Here is a 23,106-nt window from a genome sequence, read left to right as displayed (position 1 = left end):
GCGGCATGTTATTCCATCCGGTTTGCGTTTAGTTGGACCATCATTTTTTTTTCAACAGGACAATGACCCCAAACACACCTCCAGGTTGCGTCAGGGCTATTTCACCAAGAAGAGTGATGGGGTGCTACGTCAGATGACCTGGCCTTCACAGTCACCAGACCTGAACCCAATCGAGATGGTTAGGGGTGAGCTGGACTGCAGAGTGAGGCAAAAGGGCCAATAAGCATTTCTGGGAACTCCTTCAAGACTGTTGGAAGACCATTTCAGGTGACTACCTCTTGAGGCCCATCAAGAGAATGCCAAGAGTGCAAAGTAGTAATCAAAGCAAAAGGTGGCTACTTTGAAGAACCTAGAATATAATATATATTTTCAGTTATTTCACATTTTTTTGTTAAGTATATAATTCCACATGTGTTAATTCATAGTTTTGATGCCTTCGGTGTGAATCTACAATTTTCCTAGTCATGAAAATACAGAAAACTTAAATGAGAAAGTGTGTCCAAACTTTTGGTCTGTACTGCATATAAATCATTTTATGCTTATGTTGAAGAACTGCTTTTGTATATGTTTTTTTAATGTGCTTTGCCACAAATTAACAGAAGGCGCACTGACGACTGGACTACCAACCCCAGTGCATGATCCTCCCCGGCTAGCAGAGTGAAAATAGTTCCACCACTAGTGCATCAAAATGCTTAATAAGTATAACGATTAAAGTGACTCTGTACCCACAATCTGACCCCCCCAAACCACTTGTACCTTCAGATAGCTGCTTTTAATCCAAGATTTGTCCTGTGGTCCGTTCGGCAGGTGATGCAGTTATTGTAATAAAAAACAACTTTTAAACTGGCAGCCCCGTGCCCAACGGCCGTGGCTTAGTTTGTGCATGCATTAGGCTGGCACAACCTCTCTGTCCCTCCTCCCCACCCTCCTGATCATTAGGAATGCTCCAGGCAAATTGCCTCTTATTCATCAGCTGTGTCAGCCCAGCACATAGGCTGGATCGTTAAGGCACCTATGCAGTTTTCACTACAGAGGAATTGGAAAAATGGGGAGGAGGGGCGGAGAGGTTGTGCCAGCCTAATGCAAGAGGTTGTGCCAGCCTAATGCATACGCAAACTAAGCCACGGCCAAAGGGCACGGGGCTGCCAGTGTTAGGCCCCCTTCACACGTCCGGAAAAACCATCCGGATTTCCTATCAGGATTTCCGGACCCATAGGCTTGCATTAGTCATGGACACCCTTCCGGATTTTTCCGGAAGGGTGTCCGTTCCGGAAAATAGGACCGGATTTTTTAGATCCTGTCCTATTTTCGTCCGGAAATCCGGCACGGACGCCCCCATAGAAGTCTATGGGAGCGCCGGAACCACGGACGCTTTCCTGATGTACATCAGGAAAGCGTCCGGGGTTCTGAATTGTCTGTGCAAACCCACCGCCATAGCCCTCTCCCCCAGACCTCACCAGCCGCCTCCACCGGCCTCCTGCTGCGCCGTGCTGCCCTCCTCCCATTCGCTCTGCTGCTGGACCCCCCGCTCTGCCCCCCACCCCGGGGCCCCAGCACCTGCTGCCCGACTTCCCCCCCCCCCCCCCAATTCCGCCTCCGGACCTCAGCGGCCGGACCCCCGTTATGCCACCGCTTTATTCCCCCACCGGACCTAAGGGGCTGTTGCCCGACAACCCTCGCCGCCCCGGAACTTAGCGGCTCTACCGGACCCCCATTCTCCCCTCCCCCCCCGGATCTCAGCCGCGGCCCGACAACAACCCGCCCCCCGCCCCCACCCCGATCTTAGCCGCTGCCCGACAACACCCCGGACCTCAGTGGTGCCGCCAGTCCACTCCATTCGGCCCCCCCCCCTCTGCCTAGACCTCGGCCTGCCTCCCAACCCCCCTGTACTGCTGAACGACCCCCCTCCCCTCAGATTGCACGAACCCCCCCCCCCCCCCCCCTCCACACACACACATATACTCACCCCAGCGCCTGGCTGTCCCCCCTGGACCTCACAAGCGATGACAGAAGAGGAGAAAAGAAGAAGAGCAGCCAGAGCAGGATCGAGGACAGGTGAGATGACACATTACAACCCACACCATGCCCTGCTGACAGGTCATGATGGGAGTTGTACTTCTGGAGCCTGTGGCCATCCACGTTGCAGAAGTACAACCCCCACCATGCCCTACTGACAGGTCATGATGGGAGTTGTACTTCTGCAGCCTGTGGCCATCCAGGTTGCATAAGTACAACCCCCACCATGCCTTGCTGACAGGTCATGATGGGAGTTATACCTCTGCAGCCTGTGGCCATCCAGTTTGCAGAAGTACAACTCCCATCAACCCCCCTGTACTGCTGAACGACCCCCCTCCCCTCAGATTGCACGAACCCCCCCCCCTCCACACACACACACATATACTCACCCCAGCGCCTGGCTGTCCCCCCTGGACCTCACAAGCGATGACAGAAGAGGAGAAAAGAAGAAGAGCAGCCAGAGCAGGATCGAGGACAGGTGAGATGACACATTACAACCCCCACCATGCTCTGCTGACAGGTCATGATAGGAGTTGTACTTCTGCAGCCTGTGGCTATCCAGGTTGCATAAGTACAACCCCCACCATGCCTTGCTGACAGGTCATGATGGGAGTTGTAGTTCTGCAAGCTGTGACCATCCAGTTTGCAGAACTACATCTCCCATCATGTCCTATTTTTTTTCTTCTCATCAGGAAATCCTGAAGGATTTTCCTAAAGGTTTCCTGAAGGTAAAAACGGATTACTGTCAGGAAATCCTGATACTTTCCTGATGACATTTGAGGCTTCCTGATCAGGATTTCCTGACAGTAAAAACTGACATGGACGTGTGAATGGGGCCTAAAAGTTGTTTTTTATTACATTAACTGCATCACCTGCCGAACGGACCCCAGGACAGATCTTGGATAAAAAGCAGCTATAAGAAGGTACAAGTGGTTTGATAGGGTCAGATTGTGGGTACATTGTGGGTACAGAGTCGCTTTAAACTGCTAAAAGCCAATATGCCTAATTAGCAAAGGCACTAACCGACCAATATATCACAGAAACTGTGCCAAGGATAAAGGCAAGAAACTTATCTTCATCCTCAGCCCCCCCTGCTAACAATGCCATATACCTGTAATATAGAGGTCAGCCATAGTGATATACACACACCACACTGAGGACAGAGGTTACTGCTACACTACTTATGTCTTCTCCTCCTCCTCTATATTACACAGGATATCTTCATATTACACTGCTGCCAGCATCCAGGAAGAGAACAGCACAGATCTCCCCCCACACAATGGTCTCTTCCAGCTCAGAAACAAACTGCCAAATAGTGACAACAAACTGCCAAATAGTGACCAACAACTTTTCCATGATCCCCCTTTTGTAATAGGGCCAGTGTCCTATTAGAATGTTGCTCTTAACCCTTTAAGGACATGGCCCATTTTCGTTTTTTTACGTTTTCGGTTTTTCCTCCTTGTGTTTAAAAGGTCATAGCACTTGCATTTTTCCACCTAGAAACCCACATGACCCCTTATTTCTTGCGTCACTAATTGTACTTTGCAATTACAGGCTGAATTTTTGCATAAAGTACACTGCGAAACCAGAAAAAAATTCAAAGTGTGGTGAAATTGAAAAAAAAAAAGCATTTCTTTTATTTGGGGGAAATGTGTTTTTACGCCATTCGCCCTGGGGTAAAACTGACTTGTTATGCATGTTCCTCAAGTCGTTACGATTAAAACGATATGTAACATGTATAACTTATATTGTATCTGATGGCCTGTAAAAAATTCAAACCGTTGTTAACCAATATACATTCCTTAAAATCGCTCCATTCCCAGGCTTATAGCGCTTTTATCCTTTGGTCTATGGGGCTGTGCGAGGTGTCATTTTTTGCGCCATGATGTGATCTTTCTATCGGTACCTTGATTGCGCATATACGACTTTTTGATCGCTTTTTATTACATTTTTTCTGGATTTGATGCGACCAAAAATGCGCAATTTTGCACTTTGGGATTTTTTTTGCGCTGACGCCGTTTACCGTACGAGATCAGGAATGTGATTAATTAATAGTTCGGGCGATTACGCACGCGGCGATACCAAACATGTTTATTTATTTATTTATTTGTTTACTTTTATTTAAAACCTGGGGAAAGGGGGGTGATTCAGACTTTTATTAGGGGAGGGGGATTTTTACTATTAACAACACGTTTTTTTTTTTTTTTTTTACACATATACTAGAAGCCCCCCTGGGGGACTTCTAGTATATACACTTTGATCTCTCATAGAGATCTCTGCAGCATAGATATGCTGCAGAGATCCATGAGATCGGCACTCGTTTGCTTTCGGCTGCTGCAGCCGGAAACAAACGAGTGCCGAGCCGAGGACGGCGCCATCTTGGACGCGTCCCCGGCCGGCATCAGTAACGGAGATCGCTCCTCCGGGACAAGGTCCCGGAGGAGCGATCTCCCCCACTAGACACCAGGGAAACGTTGCCTCCGGTAATCGGAGGCAGCTGTCAACTTTGACAGCTGCCTCCGATTAGCTAATTAGCGGGCACGGCGATCGGACCGTGCCCGCTAATAGCGGCGGTCCCGGGCTACACGCGGCACCCGGGATCGCGGCACTTCAAAGCGGGGCCGCCGCGCGGCCCCGCTTTGAAGTGCTAATGAGGACATAGGACGTACCGGTACGTCCTATGTCCTTAAGAGGTTAATATATATTCATGAGCAAAACTTGTAAAATTCATATCAAAATTCAATTCTACATTTTTTTAAGTTTTTTTTAAAGCTGGGGTCGGAGTCGGTACATTTTTTTCCGACTCCAGCCAAAACTAGCTTTGCAGATTGCAGACTGCCTGATTATACAGTGTTGAAAAAAAAAATCTGCAATGTATAGGGGTTTCTTTAATGTACAGGTGTTCTATTTTAGGGCATTTCTAGGTAAAAACATTGATCTTCCTTTCTTCATCTCCCCCCCCCTTAACTGGAGCTATCGGCTGCAACTGTAACTCAATGCTCCGGTACTTTGCATCCATCATGTTCTACTTACTTTGACTCCATTTTCACACCACAGTCTCCATGATGCATGCGATCACTGAGTTAGCTCTTATTGTGGCTTCTTTCTCAGGAATAACTATCAATGGCTTTGCTGTGGCAGTCAATCTATGGGACCGGAAAGTCAGGGGTAATCTGAATGCCTCCGACTACTATATATGTCTTGTTGCTTTTTCAAATCTGTCTTTTCAGTTGTGGATTGGATGTACTTGGTTCTGTTATAGCGGATGGAATCAGGACTTCTGCCAAATTACCTTTGCCCTGATGATGATCTCCACTCATAACAGCATGTTAATGGCTGCCGGCTTGTGCTTATTTTTTTGTTTCAAAATTGTGGTGTTCAACCATTGGCTTCTACAGATATATAGCCGAAGATACATTAAATCATACAGATTTGTCATTATTAACTACACCCTTTTCTCCATTGCCATGGGGTTACCACTCTTCTGGATTAATTATGAAGAACCATCCACTAGCTCAGACTCTCCCTTTCTTAACATAAGTTTCTTCACAAACTTTAACAAACAAGAAGGATATTACGAAGGATATAAAACTTTTCTTTTGGCTTTTGGGTACACATGCCCATTGATAATGAGTCTGCTCTCAGCTACTTGTATAACAGTATCTCTTGTGAAGCACGTGAAGAGGATGCAAAGTAGCATAGAGAAAAAAAATGGTGTCCTCATGTGTGCCCACCATCGTGCCGCCATTACTGTGGTGTCTATAGTCACCTTAATCCTTATTCACTTTGTCACATCTGTTATTCTTCTGAAGGGGGTGTTTCCTGTACAAGATCTCGGCTTTACTCTCTGTGCGCTTATTAGTAGTTTTTATCCTCCATCTCTTGGGATAGTACTTGTTAGTGGAAATTCCAAACTCAGGAGTGTGACAGGTAGAATTAAAGATAAAGTACTTAGGATGTTAAAGCTACTCAAATCAGAGGAAGAAAAGGTCCATATTATCTAGATAAAACTTCATTTGTTTCATGTTGCATTTTTATATAGATTAAATAATGTATGAAGAGAGTATGTAAATGTTTAGGATGTGGGTGTGTTTTAGAGGATAATTATTTAAAGGCTATGATTATATTCAAATAAAGAAAACTTTCTATATAGCCTAAAATAAAAATCTCAAGTTTGTGTATACAGCTACAATGTAGATGAGTGTGTCACTATGGTTACAGACTACACAAAAATCTCTGTGTGTAGTCTGTGTTAGGACTTTGGCAAATTACAAAATCATGTGTGCTCTGTGTAATGACTACACCTGTTGGGCGTGGTACTCAGGGGTAAGGTATGACCGAGAATCCAGGTCAGCGATGACTTGCTCCTTTGAATCGCCCTGTGTTATAGGGATTTTACTCCTTCTGTTCGGCTAATTGTTTTTCCTGCCACATCCGTGTCTGCTCTGCTGAGTTCCCTTTTGGCCTGCCCCTGACCTTATTGCCTGTTATTTGACTACACCTATTGGATCCTGATTTTGTACTGTTGCTGCCCGACGAGACCCGGATTGCTGACTATTCTTATTGTGTTTGTTCGTCTTGTCTTGTCTTCCGCCGCCCAGTTGCCCGCTGACACTTAGAGCAAATAGCGGCAAGTAGGCAGGGACAGTGGGTGGGTCTGAGCTTAGGGTCCACTGTCCATGTCTCTCCTGCATCTCTCTATGACCTGAGTCGTGACAGAAGTGGTAGAGTAACACGTCTATAAGCATAGAGACACATAGATCTGCATAGGAGCTGCATACACATTGTTTATCAGGGCTATTTGCAAAAGTGCTTCATTTTTTTTTCAAATTTTACATGCATTTGAGAAATAACTTATTTATCTTGATCTTTATGTATCTTACTTTACGAAACTTACTTTTATTGCTTTGTGTGCTGTTTGATAATTGTTCAATAAAGTCCATATTTAATCTACTAAAACTTTTTATACTATCAATAATTCCTGAATGGTACAACACACTGCAGGAACACAAAAAGACAATAACAAGTAATGGTAAAGTAAAGCTATAATAAGCTGGGAGAAGTGTATGCTAAGAGCCTTCTCTCCCAGCTCTGAGACATATGACTGATGGTGCGTTTACACGTAACGATTATCGTGCGAATTTGCGTGATAACGATCGAATTCGAACGATAATCGTACGTGTAAACGCAGCGAACGATCAAACGACGAACGAGAAATCGTTCATTTTGATCTTTCAACATCTTATCAAATCGTCGTTTGTAAAAAATTCGCAGATTGTTCCGTGTGAACAGTCGTTCGCCGATTTAACCAATGTGTGAGATAGGCTTAAGGATCGCAAAACGAATTTTCCGTACGATATATCGTACCGTATAAACGCTGATCGTTATAAAAAAAAAAACGTTAGTCCGACATCGTTAATCGTACGATCGGGCCAATTATCGTTTCGTGTAAACGTACCATTAGACAGTCCCATATTGTTAGTGCCCGTTTACACGCACAGAAAAATTACTTAAGCTCTCATTTAGCGAACAACAAGCAATGATTTTTACTTTTAAAAGTTGACGTTTAGACGAAAAGATAAATCGCTACGAATATGTCGTGAATATGGTTGTAATTACAATCATAGTATATCCTGATCCCTGCGAATGACCAAACAAGTGTTTACTCAGAAAGACTTTCGAGTGATTAAAGGGGTTGTCCGGCGATAAAAAATTATTCACAGAATAACACACATTACAAAGTTATACAACTTTGTAATGTATGTTATGTCTGTGAATGGCCCCCTTCCCCGTGTCCCACCACCCCCACCCGTGTACCCGGAAGTGTGGTGCGCTATACATTACCTGTCACGTGCCGACCACGGTCTCCGATCCTCAGCAGTGACGTCTTCTTCGGGAGGCCGGCGGATCTTCCCGAGTGCCGGCCGCCCTCTGCAGCGTCATCCGAAGCTCAGCCGCGATTGGCTGAGCATAACTGTGCTCAGCCAATCGCGGCTGAGCAGCTGATGACGTGGCCGACGTCACTGCTGAGGATCGGAGACCGTGGACGACACGAGATGCGGTGAGTATAATGCACCACACTTATGGGTCTAGCGTGGGTGGGGGGAAACACGGGGAAGGGGGCCATTCACAGACATAACATACATTACAAAGTTGTATAACTTTGTAATGTGTGTTATTCTGTGAATAATTTTTTATATCGCCGGACAACCCCTTTAACAATTATTTTGAGGTCAGCTCAAAAGATGCGAATGGCATACGAACAAATTTTCATTCATTGTTTGATCATTGCCGTATTTGCACCATTAGATTATTGCTTAAAATGGAACGATTTAACAATTTAACGCACGATAATCGGCCCAGGTAAAAGGCCCTTTAGTCTACAGGACTTGGGTCTCATGCATAAAGATCATGTATGTCAAATTTCAACTGCCCAGTCCTTTTGTTATCCGGTAGACAAAGCAGTTTTTTTCAACACCAGTCCGCTAACAAGTCTTGGTTTAAGGCTATTAATGGTGCGTTCACACCTACAGGATCTGCAGCTGATTTTTTGCAGCAGATTTCATTTAAATAACTGAACACAGCATCAAATCTGCTGCAGATCCTGTAGGTGTGAACGCACCCATTAAGGTGGAAAAGTCCTGACTCAATAATAAAGGGGTTATCTTAAGATTAAAAGCTATCCTCTTTTTGTGGGGGTCCAACCATGGGTACCCCCTACCTTTCACAAGAATAGAGGTTAATTGCCCATTGTGTGAATGGAGCACCACCATGCACACTCGATCACAGCTGTGTAGAGGTGGCATACAACTTCTGCAGCCGCGGGGAATAAAGAGTTCCGTTGCCAAACCCGAAAATTTTGACAGATCTACTGAACACTGATCCCGACTGCTAGAATGAGATGGGAGGGAAGCATCTGGCTAAATGCTTCTCTCCCTGCTCTGTATGCATGTGACACAAGACTATCCTAAAGGCTTAGGGGACAAACACACTTGCCGGATCCGCAGCGAGTCCAGATTTTGTCTAACATTGAAAGAATAGGGCCGGGATCCGCAGTGGACTCGCTGCGGATCCGGCAAGTGTGTTTGTCCCCTTAGGGTACGTGCACACTACGGAATGGTGACAGAAAACCTGTTGCGCATTCCGCAGGCGGACGCGTGCCACCCGTGCCATAGACTCCATTCTATGCACGGGCGAATTCCACCGTCCGTTCAAACAATAAACAGGTACATTCTTTGGCCGGACGGCGGAATCCGCCCATGCATAGTGTGCACGTACCCTTACACTAGGAATTAGTTTTGGTCACGTGCTATAGAGAGAAGGGCGTATGAGTTGTGGTCTGAACACTCAGACCCCAAATGATCTCTATGACGTGCGCAAAGGGCGACTCACGTTTACATTTTCTGTCACATATATACCAGCCCAGCTTAAAGAATTTACAAAAAAATATTGATGCCTATTGTTTCCAAACCAATGCAGTGGAAACATTGTGGGTAATAGTAATAATTCCCCTTCAGTATCATATATATTATACATACTATAGATGTAACAGATAGGTAATAGATTATATGGGCCCAGGTTCTCCTGAGTAGCACATTACACGTCACTACCTTCAGGCCGCCCTGTATCTACCTCACACAGGAGACATCGCTGAGGTAAAATCTGACAAAATGGCCGCCGCCTCCCCGCAGAGACTGACTGAGCAGCGCAGAGGGGGCGGGGCTAGCGTCACCTGACCTTACAGCAGTCGTCATGGAGCCAGGTGTATACACTTCCGGTGGTTTCTATAGTAACCAGTAACGCTATTTCGAGGTTTAGATGCCGAGCGTGTGTCTACAGTAACCGGAGCCGGGAGGACAGGTGAGTAATGGCGGCTGCGGCTGCTGGATTCTCTGCATGTAAAACCATCCATGGCTGTTTATCGCTGTCTCCCTGTTCTCCATCATATATGGCAGTGTTTGCCAACCTGTGGCTCTTTATCTCTTGAAAAACTACAACTCCCAGCATGCTGTGATGTCGACAGGCGAATGCTGTCAGAGCTTATTGGGGGTTGTAGTTGTGTAATAGCTGGAGATCCACAGATTGGGGAGTAACATGCACCATTGGGGAGCACCAAAGGCTTTCAGGGCATGATGAGAGATATAATACTGAGGATGATGATGATGAGAGATATAATACTGATGATGATGATGATGAGAGATATAATACTGAGGATGATGATGATGAGAGATATAATACTGATGATGATGAGAGACATAATACTGAGGATGATGAGAGATATAATACTGAGGATGATGAGGATGATGATGATGAGAGATATAATACTGAGGATGATGAGGATGATGATGATGAGAGATATAATACTGAGGATGATGATGATGAGAGATATAATACTGAGGATGAGAGATATAATACTGAGGATGATGATGATGAGAGATATAATACTGAGGATGAGAGATATAATACTGAGGATGATGAGAGATATAATACTGATGATGAGAGATATAATACTGAGGATGAGATATATAATACTGAGGAGGATGATGATGATGATGATGAGAGATATAATACTGATGATGAGAGATACTGATGATGAGAGATATAATACTGATGATGATGAGAGATATAATACTGATGATGAGAGATATAATACTGAGGATGATGAGAGACATAATACTGATGATGAGAGATATAATACTGATTATGATGATGATGAGAGATATAATACTGATGATGAGAGATATAATACTGATGATGAGAGATATAATACTGAGGATGATGAGAGATATAATACTGAGGATGATGAGAGATATAATACTGAGGATGAGAGATATAATACTGAGGATGATGAGAGATATAACACTGAGGATGAGAGATATAATACTGAGGATGATGAGAGATATAATACTGATGATGAGAGATATAATACTGATGATGAGAGATATAATACTGAGGATGATGAGAGATATAATACTGAGGATGAGAGATATAATACTGAGGATGATGAGAGATATAATACTGATTATGATGATGATGAGAGATATAATACTGATGATGAGAGATATAATACTGATGATGAGAGATATAATACTGATGATGAGAGATATAATACTGAGGATGATGAGAGATATAATACTGAGGATGAGAGATATAATACTGAGGATGATGAGAGATATAATACTGAGGATGAGAGATATAATACTGAGGATGATGAGAGATATAATACTGATGATGAGAGATATAATACTGATGATGAGAGATATAATACTGAGGATGATGAGAGATATAATACTGAGGATGAGAGATATAATACTGAGGATGATGAGAGATATAATACTGAGGATGATGAGAGATATAATACTGAGGATGAGAGATATAATACTGAGGATGAGAGATATAATACTGAGGATGATGAGAGATATAATACTGAGGATGAGAGATATAATACTGAGGATGAGAGATATAATACTGAGGATGATGAGAGATATAATACTGAGGATGAGAGATATAATACTGAGGATGATGAGAGATATAATACTGAGGATGAGAGATATAATACTGAGGATGATGAGAGATATATAATACTGAGGATGAGAGATATAATACTGAGGATGAGAGATATAATACTGAGGATGATGACGATGAGAGATATAATACTGAGGATGAGAGATATAATACTGATGATGATGAGAGATATAATACTGATGATGATGAGAGATATAATACTGATGATGAGAGAGATAATACTGAGGATGATGAGAGATATAATACTGAGGATGATGAGAGATATAATACTGAGGATGAGAGATGATGATGATGATGAGAGATATAAATACTGATGATGAGAGATATAATACTGAGGATGATGATGATGATGATGATAAGAGATATAATACTGAGGATGATGAGAGATATAATATGATGATGAGAGATATAATATTGATGATGAGAGATATAATACTGAGGATGATGATGATGATGAGAGATATAATACTGAGGATGATGAGAGATATAATACTGAGGATGATGATGATGAGAGATATAATACTGAGGATGATGATAGATATAATACTGATTATGATGATGATGATGAGAGATATAATACTGAGGATGATGAGAGATATAATACTGAGGATGATGATAGATATAATACTGATTATGATGATGATGAGAGATATAATACTGAGGATGATGAGAGATATAATACTGATGATGAGGATGAGAGATATAATACTGATAATGATGAGAGATATAATACTGATGATGATGAGAGTTATAATACTGCAACAGCTGGAGAGCCCCAGGGAAGAGGTGGCAGATCTATGGGCTCCATACATAGTGCTGATCTCAGTGAGCAATAGAGAAGGTCCCAGAAAGGGGTACTCCCCCCCCCACACACACACACCAATACTGATCCATCCCTGTACCCTCACTATAGATGCACCTTCTGATGATTTTAAAGGGATAGTTCACAAAAAAATCTTTAAATCAGCTGGTGCCAGAGCTTTGCAAATTATTTTTACTATTAAAAAATCTCAAATCTTTCAGGACGTATCAGCTGCTGGATGTCCTGCAGGAAGTGGTCTTTTTTCCAGTCTGGAGAGCAGGAGATATTTGCTCTGGACAGTTCCTGAGATGGAGAGAGGTGGCAGCAGAGAGCACTGTGTTGGACTGGAAAGAATACATTACTTCTTACAGGACATACAGCAGCTGATAAGTACTGGAAGACTGGAGATTTTTTATTAGAAGTAATTTACAAATCTCTGACACTTTCTGGCACTAGTTAATTTGAAAAATAAATAAATTGGTTAACTACCCCTTTAACATGTATCTTCCCCATGACCCCTTTGCCTTCTCTATAACTCTAACATGAGTCGGAGAGAGAACCCAGTTAACATATGTGAATTATGTAACACGAGGTGAAGCAGAGTCCTCCAGAGCGTGGAAATGTTTCAACAGTTCCTCACTGGACCGACGCCATCTTGTTTGTGTGAGAAGCTGAGCAGATTAATATATAGGTCTGTGGGGAGAGTTTCAGGATAGCCAGTCATGTAATCTCTGCTTATTCAGGGCTTCTCAGTCAAGTAGGTGGTCCTATTCAGTGATTGAGAGCTCACTTTATTAGTACACAAAGTTGTCAATCATTTTGTAGGACCGCCCACTTGACTACTTAGCACAGAATGAGCAGAGATTTACATGAATAAGGGACAGGTTATCCAGGAGCTTTCCCCACAACTCTGCTCAGCTCCTCCTGCTCCATTACATGATGCCTGCAGATTGGACTTAATTTAAAATGTGTCAGGTCCCTTTAAAATTTAAAATGTGTTCTATCCTAAGGCCCCGTTCCCACTGAGCAAAACTAGCGGAATGCCAATAGCCTCCCACTCATAATGGAACCCTTTGGAATTTCTGATAATCCCTGATGGCCGTCAGAATATTACTGCACAACACGGCTCACTACATTGCTATTTTATAGGAGATGTCTGACGCAGAAGATGATGTTCTGGATGAGGAGCAGGAAGGTGAAGAACCTATAGAGGAGGCGAATGAAGATGGAGAAGCTGGAGAAGAAGAGGGAGAGGAGAAGGAGGAAGAGGAGGGAGAAGAAGAGGAGCAGGAAAAGGAAGAGGTGAGGTCAGGGGACAGGGGGCGGAGACTCCTAGAAAGGTCACGTTCTCGACCTCTATTAAATGTCTGTTCTGTGGATTTTATCAGTTTCTGGAAAAGTAGGGTAGAATCTGTATGGAAGCGTATACAGCTTTCCCAGTGCTAATATTCAGTATTGTGTCACCTACTATTGATTAGGTGTAGAGTTTAGCAATTTCCAAGCACGCTCAGGTTCGTCCAAACCCATGAGACTCGCATTTGATTAGCGGTGGCTGCTAAAGTGGGACACAGACCTAAAGAGTCCTGGAATAAATGGATATACTCTATGGCCTATGGCTGTTTCCATGTTTTCAAGGACTCACAAGGGCTGCATCCAATTTTAGCAGCCACCGCTAATCAAATGCCAGACTTGTGGGTTCGGACAAACCGGAGCGTGCTTTGAGTTTGCTTAATCGTACTAATGTTTTTGTCCTTCTTAAATAATGTACATTTTCCTGTTTAAGGCTATGTTCACACGGCGTATCAGACCGTCTGTTCCGTGACCCCGGCCGGGTCACGGAACGGCCGGTCTGTGCCCGGATCATCACAGCCGGTACTTAAGTACCGGCCGGTTGATCCTTCCGGCCGCGGAGCTCTGATGCGGGCGCATCAGCGCGCGCCCGCATCAGAGCTTACCATAGCCCACAGTGAAGCGAGCGGCCGGAGCCGCTTGCTTCACTGTGTGCACTGACAGGTCTTTCTGCGGCCGGAATTCACTGAATTCTGGCCACAGAAAACTGACTGTCAGTTTTTTCCGGCGCCGCACGGGATCCCGGCTGGAGCGCATACGCTGTGTTTAGTTATTTAAATGAAATCAGCTGCGGATTTGGTAAGTGTGAACGTACCCTTAGTGTCTTTTTCACACGGGGGGGGGGGGGTCACACTATTCGGGAGAAATCCTTGAATTACATGATCAAAGAATCACATGATTTATAACAGAAAAAGATAAATTTTACATAATAAAACACACCCTTTGGTTAGGGGGAGGGGGCGGCTGAAAGGTGTTTTGTAAATGAAAACTGTAATTTTTTTTTTGAAAAAAATCTGCAATAAAAAAGAAATCTGATAAAAACATGAAACGGGGAAATATGCAACAAAAAACGTGAAAAAACACACAAAGCGCAAAATAAAATGCTGTTAAAAAAGTTTTTTAAGCCATAAAATGTAAAAAAAAAAGTATGTGTAGAAGAGGCCTAAAGCTGATTGTTTACTATGTTTCAGCCCCCTCCTCCTGTGCCGCTGACTGAAGAGATGCTGAAGGAAGGGCTGTCCCTGCTGTGTAAGACCGGGAATGGCCTCTCTCACGCTTATGTCAAATTAGATGTGCAGGACAAGTAAGTTTAATAATCTGTGTTGCGGTTGTGACTCCTTGTGTTGTCTTCCTCTATCCACCTTGGGTAGACAGTTTACAGATATCATACAGATGTAAAATATATATTTTGTATAAACACCACAGCAGAATAGTGAGTGCAGCTCTGGAGTATAATACTGGATGTAACTCAGGATCAGTAATGTAATGTATGTACACAGTCACCCCACCAGCAGAATAATGAGTGCAGCTCCGGAGTATAATACTGGATATAACTTAGGATCAGTACAGGATCAGTAATGTAATGTATGTACACAGTGACCTTACCAGCAGAATAATGAGTGCAGCTCCGGAGTATAATACAGGATGTAACTCAGGATCAGTAATGTAATGTATGTACACAGTCACCCCACCAGCAGAATAGTGAGTGTAGCTCAGGATGTAGCTTGGCTTGTTAGGTCTATTCATTGTAGACCATGTATCATGTATGTCAGGTACAATGTGCAGTAGTGTTGTTATACTTCCAAATATATAAAAAAAAAGCGGAGAGGGCACTCACCCGATAACGTGATCTTCTTTATTGCGTGCAGTTTGAATAAAACTTACAGGACATTTCTGGGCTTTACTTCCCCTGCAGGGAACTCACAGATATCTCAGTCCTGGAGTCTTTCATTCATCTCCGTTATGTGGATTTGACCAACAATTCCCTTCGAGATCTGTCTCCACTGGGATCCCTAACCCATCTGCTAAGTTTACGTGTAGACCAGAACCAGCTGGTCAGCGCCAGTGGACTGGGGGAGCTGCCTTACCTACAGCAGGCAAGCCTGGCCCAGAACCGCATACAGAACCTTCAGGGACTTGCACACCCAAGACTGGAGTCTCTCAATGTGATTGGTTGGTGTTTATCATTATATTATTGTCCTGAATGAGGTGGAAAAATGTCTTTGATTGCTAAATATTTAATAGCACATACAACTTTGTGAATTAAAGGGGTAGATCATCCCCAAACTTTCTTTTAAATCAACTGGTCCCAGCAAGTGCCAGACATTTGTAATTTAATTCTTTAAAAAAAAGACTCCAGTCTTCCAGTACTTATCATCTGCTGTATGTCCTGCAGGAAGAGGTGTATTCTTTCCAGCCTGACACAGTGCTCTCTGCTGCCACCTCTGTCGATGTCAGGAACTGTCCACAGCAGGAGCAAATCCCCATACAAAACCTCTTCTGCTCTGGACAGTTCCTGACATGGACAGAGGTGGCAGCAGAGAGCACTGTGTCACACTGGAGAGAATATACCACTTCCTGCAGGACATACAGCATCTGATAAGTACTGGAGGATTTAAAATTTTTAATACAAGTAAATTACAAATCTCTGGCACTTTCTGGCACCAGTTGATTTAAAAGTTGATTAGAGAACAACCCCTTTAAAAAAAAAAATAGCAATCAGAGAGGACCCTACTTGTTGTTACCAAACGTGAAGGTTTGGTTCAGGGGCGTAGCTAGGATTCATGGGGCCCCCCGCCAAACACAGACAATGACGCACATATACACACACAGAGGCACCATTAACGTATATACAGATACGCCACTGACATACACACATATATATACTGTAATGTGATTACACTAGTGCTGATGTATACACCATGAGTAGACTGTACACAGGAAAATCATCTCAGTGTGACAAGAAATACTCAACCAGAAATAAAAGAAAATGCAGCAGATATTAGTGGTGGGTTCTTTTATTACAGTCCAGCATTAATAGAAGCTGCTGCAGAACATCTTTGGGAGCAAACCTGTCAATCACTTGAGACACTACTGACATACACACACACACACACATATACACCAGTGCTACAGACATTGCTGACATACACACACATATATAGCCACAGATACATACACATACTGACATATAAATATACACACAGATACATATATACACACACTGACATATACATATACCCACAGATACATATATACACTCACTGACACAAATACACAGCACTTACAGCTCCCAGGCTTCCCCCTCCTCCTCCTGTAATCCGGGCTGATCTTCACATAGAAGTATTGAGGACCTTTGGGTCATGTGACCGAAAGGTCCTTCATCCCTCTCCTGTGCCGTCTGGCAGGTCCTGCTCCTCTGTTCAGCCCGCTCACCCGGCACTACAGTGAGGGGGCTGAACAGTGCAGTGGGGGTCCCTCTTCCTCTCTGGACCCCTGGGGGAGCAGGGTACCTACCATGAAGGCAGGGCAGGCTTCCTCAGGCCTCCTTCCTGCAGGGGCCCCATAGCAGTCGCCTTCCCTGCCTTCATTGTAGCTACGCCACTGGTTTGGTTCCAACCAGTATGACTGCCATTACAGGTCTGTAAGAGAAACAGATCGCTGATCTCAGGGAGACCAGCCAAACTATAACACTGCCGTCTGCTAGTGAAAGCGTTCAATGCAGTGAAATCCTAGGTGCATTGCCCCCTGGGAAACATGAATATGCAAAAGAAGAGCCCGTGGAGCCTCATCAAAGAGTCTCGAAACACAGGACTAGCCAGACATCCCTCCAGCCTCTACGAGGCATTGCTCCCACCTAGCCAGAATCGTGCTCCACACTGATGAGGGGCAACACCCTGAAACAGCTGTATGTGGATGGATACCTGGCCTTGGTTTTTCCCTTGTCATTACATTGACTTATAGGGCCACTTAATATGGTGGTTTTGGTGGTTTCCTTACACGTGCCACCCCTTGGTTGGGTCCTTCCTGGAGGGATATCTGGCTAGTCCTGTGTTTAGAGACTCATCGATGAGGCTCCACGGGCTCTTCTTTTGCATATTACAAGGTCTGTAGGATTAGAAACCAAAACGGCAAACTAGACAGGCATCTCTAATAGCAGCCATATTCATTGTTATCTAGCTTTCTCAGAAACACAGGATGACTCCAGACTGATCAGAGACTGGGGCTAAGGACATGTTTAGCACTCAGCACCTCATCTCTCTGTCTCTTTCCACTGTCTGCGTTGTAGGTAATGAAATCCGTACCTTGGAAAGTCTGGACTGCGCTAAGCTGAATAGTCTGCACACCCTGGAGCTGCGAGGAAATAAGCTGCAGAGCACGGCCGGCCTGTACTTACCCAGCCTGCGGGAACTATACCTGGTGAGTGCAGAGCAGCCATTACTGCTCTTAGTGCTGTGGCGTCTGATAGACTCCTTGTGGATGACATTTGGCCTACTGCATGCAGTCAGAATGTCATATTCAGCTAAGCACATCACTCCCAGATCTCTGTCTCTATAGACTTTCAATCTTTCAGTCTTGTTCCTGCAGTGAGCCAGGGAGTGAAGCACTTAGCCATGCTCTTCTCTCAGCTCTGATGATCTAACAATCATTGGAGGTCTGAACACCCAGACCCCAGCCAATCAAAACCTTTAACATGCCTAGAGGTTTTTTTTTTCATATAATTAGGTATATTTTAGTTTTGTTTGTTTTTCAATCTATTGTCTATATATGTTGATGGGAGCCTGATCTGCTACTTTGCTCACTTGAATGAGTTGTCCCAGCATACTTATTCACCCAATTTGACATCAGACGTGGGAGGATGTGTTGGATGGTTGGTAGATGGTTGCCTGAACAATCTTTTTTACAGCAGACCAGATATTTAGTTTACAGCAGCCACATGAACAGTAGGAATCTATAGTGTGGAGACATTTCTATAAGAGAGTTTTGTGAGCATGCTCTGTCAGCTGTCATTGTACTGTAATGATATGGAGATGACTGCTGAGATGTGATCTGGAGAGAACATAAGGTGTCAGGATATGTAATATAGTTATATGTAAAATAAAGAAAAACAAAACTAAAAATATTCCTTTAACCTGATTTCTGCATTGGTATTGTAGTGTTACACATTGTAACCTATTAAGCAGTTTATGCATCCCTGTGTGTCTACATGTCAGTTCTGTGCCTCTTATTGCTGCAGCTCTGCTTTCTGACTAATAGAGGGAACCTCCCTTTCCCTCTAAATACCATATTAGGACTATAGAGCTGGGTTGTCCATACCCATGTCACAGAGCATGCCCACAATACTCTCCCATAGTCAATAGGTTGGTTGTTAATTAAACTTTTATAATATCATTGACTCCAGGCCCAGAATAACATAAAGACATTGGCAGGACTAGAGCACCTGGTTAACCTGACCAGCCTTCATCTGAGAGATAACCAGCTGGAGGCTCTGGATGGGTTCTCCGGGAACATGCGGGCCCTGCAGTATATCAATCTCAGGTGCGTATGACTTTTAGTTGCCTTCTGCTTATTCTAGCGAGTATCTCCATCACCTTAGCTGTGTATACTCCTGTGTAGAGGTAACCTCATAGCCAAGCTCCAGGAGGCGGAGAAGCTGAAGGTGCTGCCCATGCTGCGGGCATTGGTCTTGAGGGAGAATCCATGCGAGGAGGAAGATGGTTACCGCCTGGAGACTCTGATCGCACTGCCTAACCTGGAGAGACTCGATAAGGATTTTTTTGAAGAGGAAGAAAGGACGGAGGCTGCGGAGACACGAAGATCGAGAATGGAGGACGGGGTAAGTAGAGGGAATCAGAGGAGGAGACCAAAGCCTCTCACATGTGTGTAAGATATTGGATGGAAGGGTTTGGAGTGATGATCACCCAACAATCATCTCCTCTCTTTCAGATCACTGAGTCATAAGCCTGACATTAGCTACTGTGTATAGGTGGAGGTGGGAGGATGTCAGAACGTAAGGCCGCATCTGGACAAGGACGGATTCCCAGTCAGATCCAACAACAATCCACATCCCCTGCGTGCGATGGAGGTTTCTGGAACATCTTCACATACTATGAAAAATTTCGGCTCAGATTTTTGCCTTCACTGCAAAACGCCAAGGATTAACCCGATTGAATGACAATAGGACTAATCCTAGTGAGGGTCTGCCGCCTGCCCGCAGCACATGTATAATATGTGTTATGTATACATTAGTATGAACACACCCTAAGGGCCCTATTCAACCGGACGATTATCATTCAGATTATCGTTAAATCGTTCTAAACGATAATTGTTCGTTTGAATATCAGTTAACGACTAAGGACCAAACGAGAAATCGTTGATCGTTTAATAAGACCTGGACCTATTTTTATAGTTGCTCGTTCGCATTGAATAAGACGTCCTTCGGTCGTTCGCAGTAGTGACGAACGCAATAGCGACGACAAGACGACCGCAAGAACGATCATAAGTAACGATTATCTTTCCATGTAAATGGGCGAGCGATTTCAGGTCTTTCGTAATAGCGGTCGTTTGGATCGTTATCATTTCGTTATCGTTTATGCGAACGATAATCGTTCGGTGGAACAGGGCCCTAAGGCTATGCCCTCACAATGTCTTTGTTTAGGTGTTTTGTGGCCATTTTTTTGGACGGACGTAATTTTGGTGCCAAAACGTTGCCACTTTATGCAAATTATGTCCATAGTTTGCATAAAACTGCTGCGTTTTGGTGCCAAATGACAGGTGCCCCAAAAAATGGCCAAAAAAGACATTGTGGATAGAATATAGCCAAATATTGCTGGTAAGACTATTGACTGGTTACATTGGAAGGACTTTAGTATCTCGTAATACTCTGCAAGATAAGGGAGGGGGGATCATATAATAACAGTCTGCAGGTTCTGTATTGGGAGCCTATTAGTAATACTCTGCCAGTGCTATAAAGGGAACACATCTTGTAATACTCTGCAGGTACCACCTTTCATTATTCTGCAGGTGCCAGAAGAATAGTCTATCCCTGAATAGGCCGTGTTATCCTGAAATACTCTGTATTACTATATATTATCCTGACTACTATAATGCCAGATGGAGGGAGCTATAGCCATTAATACTGTCCATGTGCCATGAGTAGGGAGCATATCCTCCTAGGTGTGCCCTCATAGTACTCTGCAGGTGCTATAGGGAAGAGTCTGTCTTACAGTACTAAGCAGGTGCCACAAGAGGCTGACGTACAATAAGGGAAGCTTATCCTCACCTGTAATACTCTGCAGGTACCAGCATTTTTATATCAGTCCATCACAGGTTCCTGGAGGACTAGCTCTGTGTTTCTAAGTTACTGCAATACTGTGAGTAAATGGAGATGTGTTTCTATCACTTGTGTCAGTGTCTGTTATTGATGGTTATTCCAATACATAAATCCATAGGTGTATGTCTGCTCTGCCACAATGAGGAATCACAGATCTGGGGCCTCGCTACATTGCCAGAGTAATAGTCACTACTATGCAGGTAATCCTCTAGAGTACAGGGCTGGAGGTGATTGACATATTCTTACTAGGGTTCCCCAACATTCATAGAACTACAACTCCCAGCTGCCTGAGGCTGGGAACCAAGTACATTGATGTCTGTCCCAGAGATGGTGGCCATTTTGTCATCCTCACTCTCTACCTCCCTCGATTAGCAGCTAATCACATTGGCGCCAGCTTTTGCCGCTCATCCTCAGCCATTACGTAGCCTTACTTCTTCATTTGCTCTACAAGTGCTTTTATAATTTAATATCGCCACCTGCTGTCTGGCCAGGAGCACTGCGACTCCCCTGCACAGGTTATTTTGCGACAGCTGTGCTTCCCAGTGTTCCCAATTCAAAATCCAAATATTGCTGCAGAAATTTCTGATATTGTTCTGTTCTAGTTATTGTTCTGGATGGAACCTGAAGAAATCCCTGGGCTTGTCGCTAAAAACATCATATTCAGTAAAATGGAACTCGGAATTCACCCTTAGGCTACGTTCACACAGAGCAAAAGGAGCAGATTACGCAAGGAAATATTTCCGCCTGAAATCAACTGACGCTGAATTCCGAGCAGAATATAAGCAGAATGTAAGCAGAATCCCTGCGTATTCTGCTAGGAAAGTGTTCAGCTCGTAATCAGCTCTTGACAAATTCAGCGCGGAATACTCGAGGAATCCGCGCTGAATCCGCATGCATTCAGCGCTGAAATTCAGCGAGTATTTGGTGAGTAAACTAGACTATACCAGAACATATACTAGAATCCTCCTCCACCCCTTTTCCCCATTTCCGCGCTGATTCAGCGAGTAATTTCCGCTTGTATTACGCTTGTATTCCGCGCTGAATCCGCGCTGAATCCGCGCTGAAACAGAAAATCAGAGCCCCATTGATTTGTATAGGCTTCCGCTAGCGGAAGAATGAACATGTTCATTCTTCTGGCGGAAAGCGGATTAGTTCAGTGCGGAAATTCCACTGTGTGAACTGCAGAGCAGAATTTCCATTCAACACAATGGAAATTAGCTCTGCACCTATTTTAACGGCTGAAATTTCAGCGCTGATTCAGCGCAGAAATTCAGCTGCTTTTGCTCAGTGGGAACGAGCCCATAGGGTACGTGCACACTACGGAATCCCGACGGAAAACCCATCACGGATTCCGCACCTCGCACCTGCTCGTGGACTCATAGCGGCCGTGCACATCTCCGCCTGTGCCATAGACTCCATTTTATGGTCAGGTGGATTCCACCATCCGTCCAAAAAAGGAATCTGCCCGTGCATAGAATGGAGTCTATGGCATGGGCGGAAATGCGTGCGGGTGCGAGCTGCGGAATCCACTACAGGTTTTCCGCTGGGATACCGTAGTGTGCACGTACCCTAACACTGCATGAGGAAATGGAGATTTCCCTCCCACTCCAGGCATTTTGTATGGAGTTTTCAGGGGAATTACCTGACCACACTAAAATGTTAATAGTTAGGATGCTGAGAAACTTTATCACAGCCTTGGCATTGTGGGCAGGGGCTTCATGGTGACCCAAAATTTCACAAATATTCTTCTAAAATATCCACTATAAGATACAAATAAAGCAGCTGAGACAAGAACTGCCCAGAGCAGGAAAGGTTTTCTATGGGGATTAGCTGCTGCTCTGGACAGTTCCTGACATGGACAGAGCAGCAGCAGAGAGCACTGTGTCAGACTGGAGAGACTACACTACTTCCTGCAGGACATACAGCAGCTGATAAGTACTGGAAGTCTGGAGATTTTTAAATAGAAGTAAATTACAAATCTATTTACCTTACTGAAACCACTTGACTTTAAATAAAAAGATTTTTGCCAGAATACCCCTTTAAGCCCTATTCATGTCAATAGAACCAAGCTGCAATACCA

The 23,106-nt window shown here is 44.0% G+C and overlaps 1 protein-coding gene and 1 long non-coding RNA gene across 5 annotated transcripts in view; one reads left to right on the top strand and one right to left on the bottom strand.

Annotated features, from left to right (window-relative positions):
• Positions 1-9,716, bottom strand: part of LOC138799108 (uncharacterized) — a 61,989-nt gene extending 52,273 nt beyond the window's left edge. Inside the window, exon 1 of one of the 4 annotated variants that reach the window (XR_011364217.1) lies at positions 9,649-9,716. This is a non-coding gene — a long non-coding RNA (uncharacterized lncRNA). Of the gene's footprint in view, positions 1-3,127; positions 3,368-9,626 lie in introns of those variants that run through there. The other 3 variants (XR_011364216.1, XR_011364219.1, XR_011364218.1) reach the window with 3 other exon arrangements.
• A 59-nt stretch (positions 9,717-9,775) lies between these two features.
• Positions 9,776-20,109, top strand: LRRC23 (leucine rich repeat containing 23). The gene is made up of 8 exons (XM_069978849.1): positions 9,776-9,876; positions 13,493-13,645; positions 14,884-14,996; positions 15,609-15,865; positions 17,982-18,112; positions 19,095-19,231; positions 19,310-19,529; positions 19,640-20,109. The coding sequence occupies exons 2-8, from the start codon at positions 13,496-13,498 to the stop codon at positions 19,652-19,654; spliced, it is 1,023 nt and encodes a 340-aa protein (XP_069834950.1). The 5' UTR covers positions 9,776-9,876; positions 13,493-13,495; the 3' UTR covers positions 19,655-20,109.
• Positions 20,110-23,106: the final 2,997 nt, after the last annotated feature.

Source organism: Dendropsophus ebraccatus, chromosome 8, assembly GCF_027789765.1.
Source record: "Dendropsophus ebraccatus isolate aDenEbr1 chromosome 8, aDenEbr1.pat, whole genome shotgun sequence".
Taxonomy (NCBI): Eukaryota; Metazoa; Chordata; class Amphibia; order Anura; family Hylidae; genus Dendropsophus; species Dendropsophus ebraccatus.
The sequence above is the reverse complement of the archived record's forward strand: the minus strand, read 5'-3'. Positions and strand labels throughout refer to the sequence as shown.